The sequence below is a fragment of the Pelodiscus sinensis genome, chromosome 11, assembly GCF_049634645.1.
Source record: "Pelodiscus sinensis isolate JC-2024 chromosome 11, ASM4963464v1, whole genome shotgun sequence".
Lineage (NCBI taxonomy): Eukaryota > Metazoa > Chordata > Testudines > Trionychidae > Pelodiscus > Pelodiscus sinensis.
Window position 1 is genome coordinate 11053974 of NC_134721.1, and position 12916 is coordinate 11066889.

General features: G+C 46.2%; 1 protein-coding gene across 2 annotated transcripts in view; it reads right to left on the minus strand.

Annotated features, from left to right (window-relative positions):
• Positions 1–278, minus strand: part of SHQ1 (SHQ1, H/ACA ribonucleoprotein assembly factor) — a 119896-nt gene extending 119618 nt beyond the window's left edge. For both annotated transcript variants that reach the window (XM_075938646.1, XM_075938647.1), the window contains exon 1: positions 162–278. In XM_075938646.1, the coding sequence (XP_075794761.1) occupies positions 162–251 (90 nt within the window). In that variant the 5' untranslated portion in view covers positions 252–278. The remainder of the gene's footprint in view (positions 1–161) is intronic.
• Positions 279–12916: the final 12638 nt, after the last annotated feature.

The window sequence follows — 12916 nt, forward strand, 5'->3', positions numbered from 1 at the left end:
TCCAGCGGGAGGGGCAGTCCGGGGGGGGCGGGGCGGTGAGAGTCGATCTGTGTCTCTGCGGGGGGGGGGGGGGGTCTGTGTGTCCGCCTGTGTGTGGCGGGAAGTGGGGGGGGGGGGGGCAGCGCGCACCCGCCCCCAGCCCTGCCCGAGCCGCCACTTACTGCGGCGGCGCCTCCTCGCCCGCACGTGGGCCCCGGCTGCGCGCCGCCCGCCCGTGACCCGGAAACACTTGGCGAGGGGCGGGGGAACATGGCCAAGGAGCGCGGGTAGGGGGCGGGACTAGTGGAAACTCCTCCCCCTCTGAGGGACTGGGGCCGCCCCGCCCCCTGCGCCTTTCTCCCAGGGGGCTCCGCCCCCACTTACTGCGCTGCTGCTCGGCGCCGCCCGCGCCGGAAACAGGACAACGTGGAGCTGCCTGGCTAACCTGGGCAGCCGGGTTCGCTGCTGCCCCAGCGCACAGGGGCTGCAGTGGCCCCGCCAGTGGGATTCAGAGCCGGCTCCTCAGTTCGCTGCCCAGGCTCCCCTGCCACGAGGACAAGGCTAAACTTGGCCGCTTTCAGCAACTAGGTGGCTGGCACCCACCTTCCCCCTGACACCAGCCACCCTTTCCCCCTCCCCTGGGTGCCACGGGGCTGTCTGTAATATGCTTTGGGCCGGCATGGAAAATACCCTCATTAGTCCATTAACAAAAAACAGCATTACAGCACTTGGCTGCAAAGTGAAGCACCCAAAAATGGAGTAAGGAGAATGCTCAAGCTGCATACATAGCCTTAATTCTGACCTCTTTTATGTCTTCATTATTCTCCTCCATTTTTTCTAACTTTAGTGATACCTTCCTGACATCTTGAAGTACTAGATACTGCCATGCACACTGTAGCTTTTGGCTACAAACTATTTTATAATTTTACTGCAAGGTCAAGGAAATACAAACAGGAAAGGATCAAGGAAATAAAAGCAAACATACAGCAAGAAAAAAGCAACCGTGAGGAAGACAGCATGAAATAATACACAGTGAGGATCAAGAAAACAGAATTGGAGATTATGGTTTACAAATTTAAATTAATTTAAAAGATTATGGGGATTTTTGAGAACTGAAAACTTTATAGGGGTAGGAGGAGAATAGATAAACAGAATGACAAGTCCCATGAGTATCATTCACATAAAGAAATTCCACTTTTTTCAAAAAAAACTCAGTAGTCTAGACACACCCAAGGGCTGATTTCCATTAGAGCTCAGCACCCATAGCTCTTGCTTATTTCATTTGGAGTTGCAGTGTTTAGCACCTTTGTAAATCAGACCTTTCTAAGGTCACATCTATATGTATCGGTGGATCAACACTCCAGAGGTTGATCTTCTGGCATTCGATTTAGCGGGTCTAATATAGACCCATAAAGTGAACACTGAGGGCAGCTCTGGCCAGCCTCTGTACTCCTTGCAGTGGCAAGGAGTAAGTGAAGCCAATGGGAGTGTTTGCTCCCACTGTCCTCCAGCTGCATGGATGGCACAGAAATGAGATTTAAGATACTTCGACTCCAGCTACATAATTAACATAGCTGGAATTCCATATCTTAATTCGACCTCCCACTGTAGTGTAAAACGGTGTGCCCCAGTTTTCCCAGGTGTAAAATAAGGATAAATAATATTTGCTACCTATCTTATTGCAGGACTAATTAACGTTTGCAGAGAACTTTAAAGGGGAAACATATTGGCTACGTCTAGACTGGCATGATTTTCCGCAAATGCTTTTAAGGGAAAAGTTTTCCGTTAAAAACATTTGCGGAAAAGAGCGTCTAGATTGGCCCGGACGCTTTTCCGCATAAGCACTTTTTGCAGAAAAGTGTCCGTGCCAATCTAGACGCGCTTTTGCGCAAAAAAGCCCCGATCGCCATTTTTGCGATCGGGGCTTTTTTGCGCAAAACAAATCTGAGCTGTCTACAGTGGCCCTTTTGCGCAAAAGCTTTGCAAAAAAGGACTTTTGCCCGAACGGCAGCAGCATAGTATTTCCGCAAGAAGCACTGATTTCAGACAGTAGGAAGTCAGTGTTCTTGTGGAAATTAAAGCAGCCAGTGTAGACAGCTGGCAAGTTTTTCCGCAAAAGCAGCTGCTTCTGCGGAAAAACTTGCCAGTCTAGATGCAGCCATTAAGTATAGTTATTTAAAAGCCATACTTGGCTCTATAGGGGAAAAAAAGCTTAAAAAACGAATGGCCCCGTAGCACCTTAGGCTGTGTCCAGACTCAAGGGTTTTTTCGAAAAAAGTAGCCTTTTTCGAAAAAACTTCACCTGCGTCTAGACTACAGCCGCGTTCTTTCGAAATTAAATCGAAAGAACGCGGCTTTTCTTTCGACGGCGGAAAACCTCATTTCACGAGGAAGAACGCCTTTTTTCTAAAGTGCTCTTTCGAAAAAGGCGTTCTTGAATGCAAACAGAGCTTTTTTGAAAGAGAGCATCCAGACTGCCTGAGTGCTTTCTTTCGAAAAAGCGGCTTGCTTTTTTGAAAGTACTGCTTGCAGTCTAGACTCTCTTTTTCGAAAGAGGATTGCAGTCTAGACGTAGCCTTAGAGACTAACAAAAAATATAAATAGTAACTGTATGAGTCGGTGGGTTTTCTGTAGAGAGTGGTGTCTAATTTTCCATTGTTGATTTGTACGGTGGTGTCCAGGAAGTGGATCTCTCGTGTAGAATGGTCCAGGCTGAGGTTGATGGTGTGGTGAAGACGGATTACAAGCAATTAGAAACACTATCCCAGAGGACACTACTGCCAACCTGATAGCAGACCTATGTAACTTTGTTCTCACCCACAATTATTTCCGGTTTGAGAACAACTTATACCTCCAGATCAGCGGCACAGCCATGGGTACACGCATGGCCCCACAGTATGCTAACATCTTTATGGCTGACCTAGAACAACGTTTCCTCAACTCCCGTCCCCTTTCACCCCTCCTCTACCTACGGTACATCGATGACATCTTTATGATCTGGACACATGGCCAAGAAACACTGGAGATATTCCACAGAGATTTCAACAACCTACACCCCACCATCAACCTCAGCCTGGACCATTCTACACGAGAGATCCACTTCCTGGACACCACCGTACAAATCAACAATGGAAAATTAGACACCACTCTCTACAGAAAACCCACCGACTCATACAGTTACCTACATGCATCCAGCTCCCATCCAGAACACACCACACGATCCATCGTCTATAGCCAAGCCCTTCGATACAACCGCATCTGCTCTAACCCCACTGACAGAGACCAGAAGCTTCAGGATCTCTACCAAGCATTTATAAATCTCAACTACCCACCCAGAGAAACAAAAAAGCAAATTGAAAGAGCCAGATGAATACCTAGAAACCATCTACTTCAAGACAAACCCAAGAAAACCAACAATAGAACACCACTTGTCATCACCTACAACCCCCAACTTAAACCTGTCCAACACATTATCAATAAACTACAGCCTATATTGGAACAGGATACCATACTCAAAGAGGCTCTGGGAGACAGACCCATAGTCTCCTATAGACAACCACCTAACCTCAAGATGATTCTTACCAACCACCACAGGACATACCACACTAATACCAACCCTGGTACCTTCCCTTGCAACAAACCCCGTTGCCAGCTTTGTCCACATATTCATTCTGCTGATACCATTATTGGACCTAACCAAGTGAGTTATAAGATCAAGAACACATATTCCTGCGCATCCAGAAATATAATCTACGCTATCATGTGCCGAAAGTGTCCGTCTGCTATGTACATTGGACAAACATCTCAGACACTTTGCCAAAGGATTAATGCCCACAAAACAGATATCAGACAAGATCACAAAGAGAAAACAGTTTCTTGCCACTTTAACCAGAAAGGACACTCTCTAAATGACTTAGCCACCTGCATTCTGCTACAAAGACCTTTTACATCTGCACTTGAAAGGGAATCCTCTGAACTGTCATTCATGTTAAAATTCGACACTTGCCAACAAGGACTTAACAAGTCTTTGAACTTTCTCACCCATTACCAAGACAGTTTCCCCAATTATCACCTGTAATACCATTAACTCACAAACATCCCACTCTCCCTACCTTTAATATCAGCAATTCACAGACACTTACCTTCCTTCCTCCCCCTTCCCACCCCCCCGCATCCCCCTTCTGTTCTGCAATGTGATTTGTCCTTTTCATATTTGTTCATTTTTTTAATTGTATCCTTTGGTATATATGGTTGTGACTACTTTCTTCCACTATTTGATCTGAGGAAGTGGGTCTGGCCCACGAAAGCTCATCATCTAATAAACCATCTTGTTAGTCTTTAAAGTGCTACATTGTCCTTCTGTCTAGTTGGTTCCTGACAACTCTTATTTTGTAAGAGAATGGCCACTTTCAGTTTCATTAGTGAGTGAGTGTCTGAGCAAGTTAAAATGTTCCCCAACTGGTTTCTGTGTGTTGCCATTTTGAATATCTGATTTGTGTCCATTAATCCTTTGTCATAGAGTGTGTAGTCTGGCCAATATACATGGCAGAGGGGATTGCTGGCACTTGATGGCACAGATCACATTAGTTGTATGAGCCTCTGATGTTGTGGCTTATGTGGTTAGGTCTTGGGATGATGTTGCTTGTATAGCTATGTGGAGAGAGCTGGCAACAGAGTTTATTTCAGGGGTAAGTTCCTGAGTGAGTATGTTTGAGGTGTGATGTGTGGTTGGTGGAAAGAATTTGTTTGAAGTTCGGGGGTTGTCTGTAGGCGAATACGGGCATGTCTCCCAAGGCCTGTGAAAATGAGGGATCTTTTTCCAGGATAGGTTGCAGATTGTTAATGATGTGCTGCAAGGGTTTAAGTTGGGGGCTGTAGGTGATGCCAGTGATGTTCTGTTATTTTGGTTTTGGGCCTATCTTGAAGAAGCTGATGCCTGGGTACTTGTCTGCAGTGGCAGATTTGGAGTTAGTGGGGCCCTGTGCACAGCTTCCTTTTTGCCCCTTTTTCCTGGACCAACCCAAGAAAAGGAACATTCCCTCTTCTTGAACCTCCCATTTTTCATTATTTTTTCATCCTCCTCCTTCTGTATGATAAGTCCTAAGAAGTAAATGAAAACAAGCGAGGTGTCTTGATTGTTTTGTAGTCGAACTTTTTTTCACAGACCACTTGAAAATTGCTGAGGGTCTCAGTGGACGACTTAATGAGCTTTCCAAATATTCTGTGTGCGATTAGCTATTGTGCAGTGCTTTGGATAAAGGCACTTTATAAAAAAGACATCTCCATGGCCGCGGAGGGCGGCTTCAAGCAACCCAGTGGCTCTGCACTGGCTGGCCCAGAGAAGGGGGCAGTGACCCACACGTTCTCTATCTAAAAGTCAGGGGGGCACAGTTCCAACGGCCACCTGAGTGCCCCCCCCCAACCCCGGCCTCTCTATCCCTCTGCCACTCTCCTCTCGCCAGGAGACAGCTGCCACTAATTAGGTGGCAGCCAATAGCAGGAACACAGGCTGGAAGGTCTCAGAGGGGCTCTAGTAGCCACCCAAGCAGTGACTGGAGAGAAGCAGCACTTTCCTGCTTCAAAGTGCTGCTTTTCTCTGACCCGCTGTGTGGCTGCCCGATGCTCCTCTGAAGCCTTCCAGCCCGTGTTTGTGAGGCTTGACACCTCCTGCTGGTTCTCCTGAGGCTGCAGCCTGCAGGTGAGCCTCCCTGCTCTCTTTCCCCTCCCCCCGCCAAACCTCGCTGCGGTGTGACTGGTCCCCTCACAGAGCAGCTACCCTCTGCATGAGGGGTAGGGAGTGCCGGACCCAGTGCTGCACTGCCCCGCCCTGGGAGCCCCATGTCTCTAGGGGGAAGACCGTGCCAGGGCACAGTATATTTCGTTGTTCTACTCGTCTGGTTCTGTCGATCTGTATTTTAACTTCCCTGGGTGGGTATTTAAGTTTTAAGAATGCCTGAAAGAGATCCTGTAGGTGTTTGACTCTGTGAGATTGGAGCTATTCCAGTTGTATCTTAGGGCCTGGCTGTAAACAATTGATCAGGTGATGTGTCCAGGCATGTAGGTAAAGTATAAACATCGGTAGCTTTTTGGTATAAGGTGGTGGAAAAGTGGCCATCACTTAATTGTACTATAGTGTCAAGGAAGTGGATGTCTTGTGTGGACTGGTCTAGGCTAACTAGGATCTACATTATATGTCCCCTGCTATGCCCAGTGCAAAGAGAATATGTCTGTTACAGAGCATTCCTCTTTAATCTAAACTTCAAAAACTCACACAGTTAGCTGTTCCAGTCCCCACAGCATCCACAAAGATGGGAGCTGTAATACAACCTTGACATCTGTGTGCCAATTGACAAGGAAGGTGTCATCCTTACTGTTATTTTCAACGTAGAATCAAGATTTAGATTAATTAATTAGTTACTTCTAGTTCAGCAATGAAACGCTCCTGTGTTTGGCCCTATGTTTGTGTTTACAAACATTTGGATACTCTGTTTTTCAGTGCAGGTTCACCACATGTTCTTCCACATTCTCTCTCAATGCTGTGATACCTTGAGAAGGTACACCTATTATCCAAGAGTAAAATAGTTATAGGAGTAAGTTTCGCTAAATGCACAACCAGTTTCCACATTGAATAATTTGGCAACATTTACAGGATTACACAATGGGAAGACAGCTGGATCTTATGCTAATGTAAGATTACTTTCTCCCTAATGCAAAACATTTTACTTTATTATGCTTAGACGGGGGGGGGGGGGAATGTAAACTAAAACATTAGAGAGAGAGAGAGAGAGAGCACATTTTGGCTTTTAAATTTTTTTTTTTTAATGTAGAGAACAAATTTGTCATTGCTCAAAAGTCACATTGGAAAAGTAATGGAAATATTAAGAAATCATCTTGTATGTCATCAGATCCCTCTCAGCTGGTAGAGTCATGTGAATGTGATATTTAATGACTGTTTTACATCTCCATGACTCTTTTCTATCTTTGATGGCCTTCCATGCCTTTTGCGGTCCTAAGCCAAAGCCTTCAAGAAATGTTTTAAATTTCAGTTATCATAAGTGGGCAATTACATTCTAGAACTGGGTCAGACTAAAGCCTGATGAATCTTGTCTACATGGGAAGAGAACATGGCAAACCAGGATATGAATCTACTAGTTTGCTACATGTTGATATCCTGGGTGGACGCTGCTACAGTGCATTATAAAGTTCTATAGTGTGATTTGAGTAACTGCCATTTCAAACATCAATATGTCAAAATGCATGTGCACTAAAAAACTTTTCATGGGATGTTACTTCCCAACAAGCTAGTCCATTGCAAATTCATACTCTGGCTTGCCGTGCAAGGCTGCCACTTATGGGGGGGGCTACGGCAGCAGTGCTCCCCCTCCTGAGTTTGAACCCCCCACCCCTGGATTTCATACTTGAGGTCTGCTTAAAGCTGCATGCCCTGACTCCAGAAGCAGTTCTTAAATGCAACAGAGTTTGAGCTGCTTGCAACTTTGCCTTTGGGGCAGGATGATTAAAAATAACAAAAGGCTGAGCATTCCAGTAATTGAAGGGTAGTTAGATCATCATGAAAACATTCTGGGGTACTCCACTTAAAAGATAGGGGGGAAGAGTTGGAATGAGTGTTATGCTGCTGGGATTTCTGTAAGTGGGGCAATGGTCCCGCTATTGTGGGGAACTTTCCTGGCTTCTATACACCCCGATGAAATGGACCAGCGAAAGGATCTGAGTCCCCGCTCCCACTTCCTTTACCCCACGGCTCCCCTGATCCTGAAGGCTCCCCTTCCACTCTCCTGAGTAGCAGAGTCCTCAAAACCCCAACAAGGCTGGGCCCAGGTTTCCTGGGGCTTAATCCCTGACCTTATAGTCACTAGGGGCAGGAGTTAGGGTGTCCCCACTCCGAGGTGCTCTCTTTACACTGCATGCTTTCTTGGCCCAGTGATCACTTCATCAGGTTCAAAGCAAATACAATTTATTAAACATCAACTGATTAAAGAGAAAAGAATAAGAAAAAAATGAGAATCTTTAAATGAGAACACACAGCCCTGCTCTGTAGCACAGGGACATCAAAACAGCAGCCTGCAGAGTGTAAGGACAGTCCACAGTCTCTTCCTTAGAGGCCTTGGATGTGCTGCAGGGGGCTGCAGGCTGGACACGCTTGCTCTGGCAGTGACCACACAGCCTCAAGCTCTAAATTGCCAGACCCCTCTCCCAGTCCAGAGCCTCTCCCAACACTTTGCAGTTCCCAGCTGCTCACCACATCCAGCTGCAGGCTGTGCTGCTTGGCCAGTCTCCAGCTCCTTGCGTTGCTTCTCTGTTCCTTTTGGCTCTCTGAGCACTGCCAGTCTGCTGCTCAACACAGGGTCTGCACTCCTTGAGCTGTGTATACCTGGCTCTTCTGCTGTAAAACTGTCTCTCCACACACCTTGCACTCCTTGGGCTCTCTGTGTCTGGCTCTGCTGCTGCAAAGCTTCTTCTGCACACAGCTTGCACTGCTCCTAGCTGTCTCTCAGCTCTCTCCTTGCTCAGAGAGACCCAGAACAATCCCAGCTCACACGGAGGCCAGGTCCTGGCCTCTTGCTTTTCTCACTGGCCTGTCCAACTTGTCAATCAGGCTGAGCTGGAGTGTTGGCTACTTTCCATTGTCTCTGGGGTCTGTCAGTCTCATGGACCCTTCCCCTTTTGATACTGGGAGCTGGCAAACCAAAAAACTCCCACAGAGTTTCAGTAAGGGGCTAACAGTCCCCTTACATTTGCATTTAGATGACAACGTTAAAACTTACAAATGTTCTTTAAAAAAGGCATGAACAGGGACTAATCCAAAGCTGACCGTGAAGAGCTATAAAGGGATTTCACCAAATTGGGTGATTGGGCAACACAAAGGCAGATGGAATTCCGTGTTGATAAGTGTAAAGTAATACACATGGAAAAATAAAATCCTAACTATAGATACAAAATAGGTGTTACCACTCAAGAGAAAGATCTTGGAATCATTGTGGATAGTTCTTTGAAAACATCTGTTCAATAAGCAATGGCAGTCTAAAAACTAAAATAGCTAACAGAATATTTGGAATCATGAAGAAAGGAATAAAAAATAAGGCAAAATTCCATATTGCCTCTACATAAAGTCATTGTATGCCCACATCTTGAATACGGTATGCAGGTCTGGAACCCCATCTAAAAAAAGATGTATTGTATTTGGAAAAGGCACAACAAGGGCAATAGAAATGATTAGGGGTAAGGCACACTTCCATATGAAGAGAGATTAACAAGACAGGGATTTGTCAGCTTGGAAAAGAAATGACTAAAGGGAAGGGGGGTTTTAGATGTCTAGAAAATCATGAAAGGTGTGGAAAAATAGAATAAGGAAATGTTATTTATTCCTTCACTAATATAACACAAGGGCTACGTCTACACTGGCATGATTTTCCGAAAATGCTTTTAATGGAAAAGTTTTCCGTTAAAAGCATTTTCAGAAAAGCGCGTCTAGATTGGCAGGATGCTTTTCCGCAAAAGCACTTTTTGCGGAAAAGCGTCCTTGTCCAATCTAGACGCCTTTTCCGCAAAAAAGCCCCAATCGCCATTTTCGCGATCGGGGCTTTTTTGCAGAAAATAAATCTCTGCTGTCTACACTGGCCCTTTTGCGCAAAAGTTTTTCGGAAAAAGACTTTTGCCCAATTGGGAGCAGCATAGTATTTCCGCAAAAGCACTGACAATCTTACATGAGCTCGTCAGTGCTTTTGCGGAAATTCAAGCAGCCAGTGTAGACAGCTGGCAAGTTTTTCCGGAAAAGCAGCTGATTTTCCAGAAAAACTGGCCAGTCTAGACACAGCCAAGAAGCTGACCCATACATTTATAGGCAGCTGATTTAAAAGAAGCAAAATAAATTATTTTTTCACGATCAGCCTGTGGAACTCTTTGCCAGGAGGTGTTGGTAAGGCCCAAACTATAGCAGGGTTCCAACAAGAACAAAATAAGTCCAAGGAGGATAGGTCCACCAGTGGCTACTAGCCAGAATGAGCAGGCATGGTGTCCCTAGCTTCTGTTTTCCAGAAGCTGGGATTGGGCGACAGGGGATGGATCATGATGATTGCCTCTTCTGTTTATTCCTTCTGAAGCACCTGGCATTGGCCACTGTCAGAAAACAGGATAATGGGCTAGAAGGACCTTTGGTCTGACCCAGTATGGCCGTTCTAATGTTCCTATATAGAGCTGAAATGTATCTACCCCCTTGCTGTAACTCACTAGACCCTTCCAGAGCTGAGATAGAGCCCAGGAATCTTGACAGGGTCTCTCTCTCTCCCCACAGAGTTAGTAACAAAGTAAGAATATACATTAAATATATATACATTTTAAGACTAACCAGTGTCCCTTAAGTGACTTGCCACAAGATGTCAGATTATGTTGGTTTTAGAGCTGTGTGGGTCTAATATTTATTTAATTTTCTTTCTTTATATTGGGATGTAAGCAACTAATCGAGTAGACTACTTGACTACTTGCATTCTCCTCCACACACCCCCACTTGCTGCCTCTGTATTAGAGGCAGCAAGGGGGGAGGGAAGCAGAAGTTGGTGCTGCAGTGGGGAAGCAGGAGTTGGTGCTGCAGGGAGACGACATAAAAGCCGGTTCCCCTCTGCACTATCTCTGTGGTGCCGCTGCCTGCCCCCTGCCAGCGCAGCTGCCTCTATCAGAGGAGAGGGTGGATGGGATTGGTTCCCCCCATCTTCATTTGATGCTTGGCTTGTACTGAGCATGCTCAGAATCATTGCTGAAACTTCAGTCCTTGGTTCGCCCCCCCACCCATGATTTCACTCTCTCCCTCCCCGTTCAGCCCATCATGGCATGCACTGGTTGGTCCGTCCTCTCCCCTCCCCACCAAAATCTGAAATGACACCCTTGTTGCCATGTACCAATTCACTATTTAAATCCCTTAGAAGACAATGGAGATGCACTTTGGATGAATTTAACTTATTAAATCCTCATTGTCCCTCCTCGTATTCCTTATTTTCATTAATTGTCCAAGCCAAGTAGTTAAAACATCAGTGCTGTTCCCTATTAATGTCTCCATGTTTAAAGAATGTAAACAGCTATTTGGATGGTATGTACATGATTCATAGACAGCTAATTATATTCAACTGGAAGATTTACCTGACAATGCTTGGGTCCTAAACTCAGTTCATTTTTGTTTTTGTCTGGCTGGTCCTCACTCTGGCACTCTGACTGCAGAAGATGGGGCCCCACAAGAGACTTTAAGTACCTTGCGTCTATAGGCTCTGCTTACAAAAACTACCCAGAGTCACAGATTCCCTGACTTTTGGGGGGAAGTAGCTGCCACCACCAAGTGAAATAAAAGAAAGCCCCCTTTCTTCTTGAACCCAGGCAGAAGGCACTTGGACTTCTTCCAGAGGGATACCCACGAGCTCCTTTACCACAAAAGAGCTTGAACACAAAAAAACAACAACTGCAGTCTCTGATTGCTGACTTTTTAGTCTGAGGCATGCATACACACAGAGAGATACATAGACCTCTTACTTGTTTCCAGGACGCAAGACTCAAATCATTTCCTTTTAAAAGGTGATTTTATTAACAAAACAAAAAGATATACTTGATAAAGCATACTTAGTTGTTAGGTGTTACAGAGCAACTTAGTAAAACAAATTAAAACACAGAGAACATCTCTGGGTATGCTCTTAGATAGTGAGTGGGGGAGGGAAGACACAGATTCATACGGAGAAGTTTAACCAAACAACCAATACAAAGAAAAATACCCTGATCACGACTGAATACCCCTTTCCCCTCTACTCATGATCCATGCTGATCCGTACTTCAAGGCCCAGTTAACTCCCATGTCCAGTGTTTCTTATAGGCATGGTAATTCTGATTACTGCATCTGCTCCCTCTGGTCCTTAACTTAGAATTCTCTTTCAAAGAAAGCAGGAAAGCTATCTAAATACAATTCCAATTTCAGCACTTTATCCCTATTGGTTCTTCTGGCCCCCTGCCAACCTGAGTTGGCTACCTGAGTTTAACCCCTTAGTCACCAGGTGCTGGCCAGTTCTCCTATCCATCCCAGGTTTTATTTAAATCACTGCAGTGGCGTAGGGCTAGAGATGAGGGGTTCAGTGTGCAGGCTGCCCCAGGGAGAGAGGACTACCCCAGCCCTCTCTCACCACAGCAGCTTAGGGCCAGGCGTGAAGCTGCTTAATGAGTCCCACCCATGGGCTCAAGGCTGTGTCACATGGAGCTGCCTGGCTGGGGGAGGGACACTTCTTCAGCGACAAGAGCAGCTCCCTGCTGAGGACAGAGCAGCAAGTCTAATGGTCCCTTTGTGTAAGAAATCTGGCTGCTACTCTGTCCTCAGCAGGGAGGTGCTGCTGTAGCTGAGGGAGAAATGCCCCTCCGCCAGCGAGGCAGATCCATTTGCTAGGGTTGTCAGGTGTCCGGTTTTCGCCTGGACTGTCCGTTTTTCGGGTCCCCCATCCGGTAAAAAGACCAGAAAATACTGGACATGTGAAATGTCCTGTATCCCTCGGATGAAAGCCCAGCGGGGACAATTTTCCCCTGCCGTGTCTGGCGGGAGGGGGGAGTGAGGAGCGCGGGGCCAGCATCCTTTTTTTTTTTTTTTTTGCTCAACAGATTTTTTTCCCCAATGTTTGTTTGTTTTTTTGGTGGGGGGGAGGGGTCGATATTTTTGTTAAACCATCTGGCAACCCTACCATCTGCAGCAGTCCTGAGCACCTGGGCACATCCTATTCCAAGCAGATGCCATTTTCCTGGCACAACCAAACCCTTACCTTGCTCTAAGTCCTACCTCTTACTGCAGAGGAGGGGAACCTAAGGGCCAGGGGCTGTATCAAGCCCCTGGCTTGTCGGGATCTGGGCCCAGAGGCTTGGAGCTCTCCCTCCACCCCTGTGTCAGGGAGCTGGAGCTGGC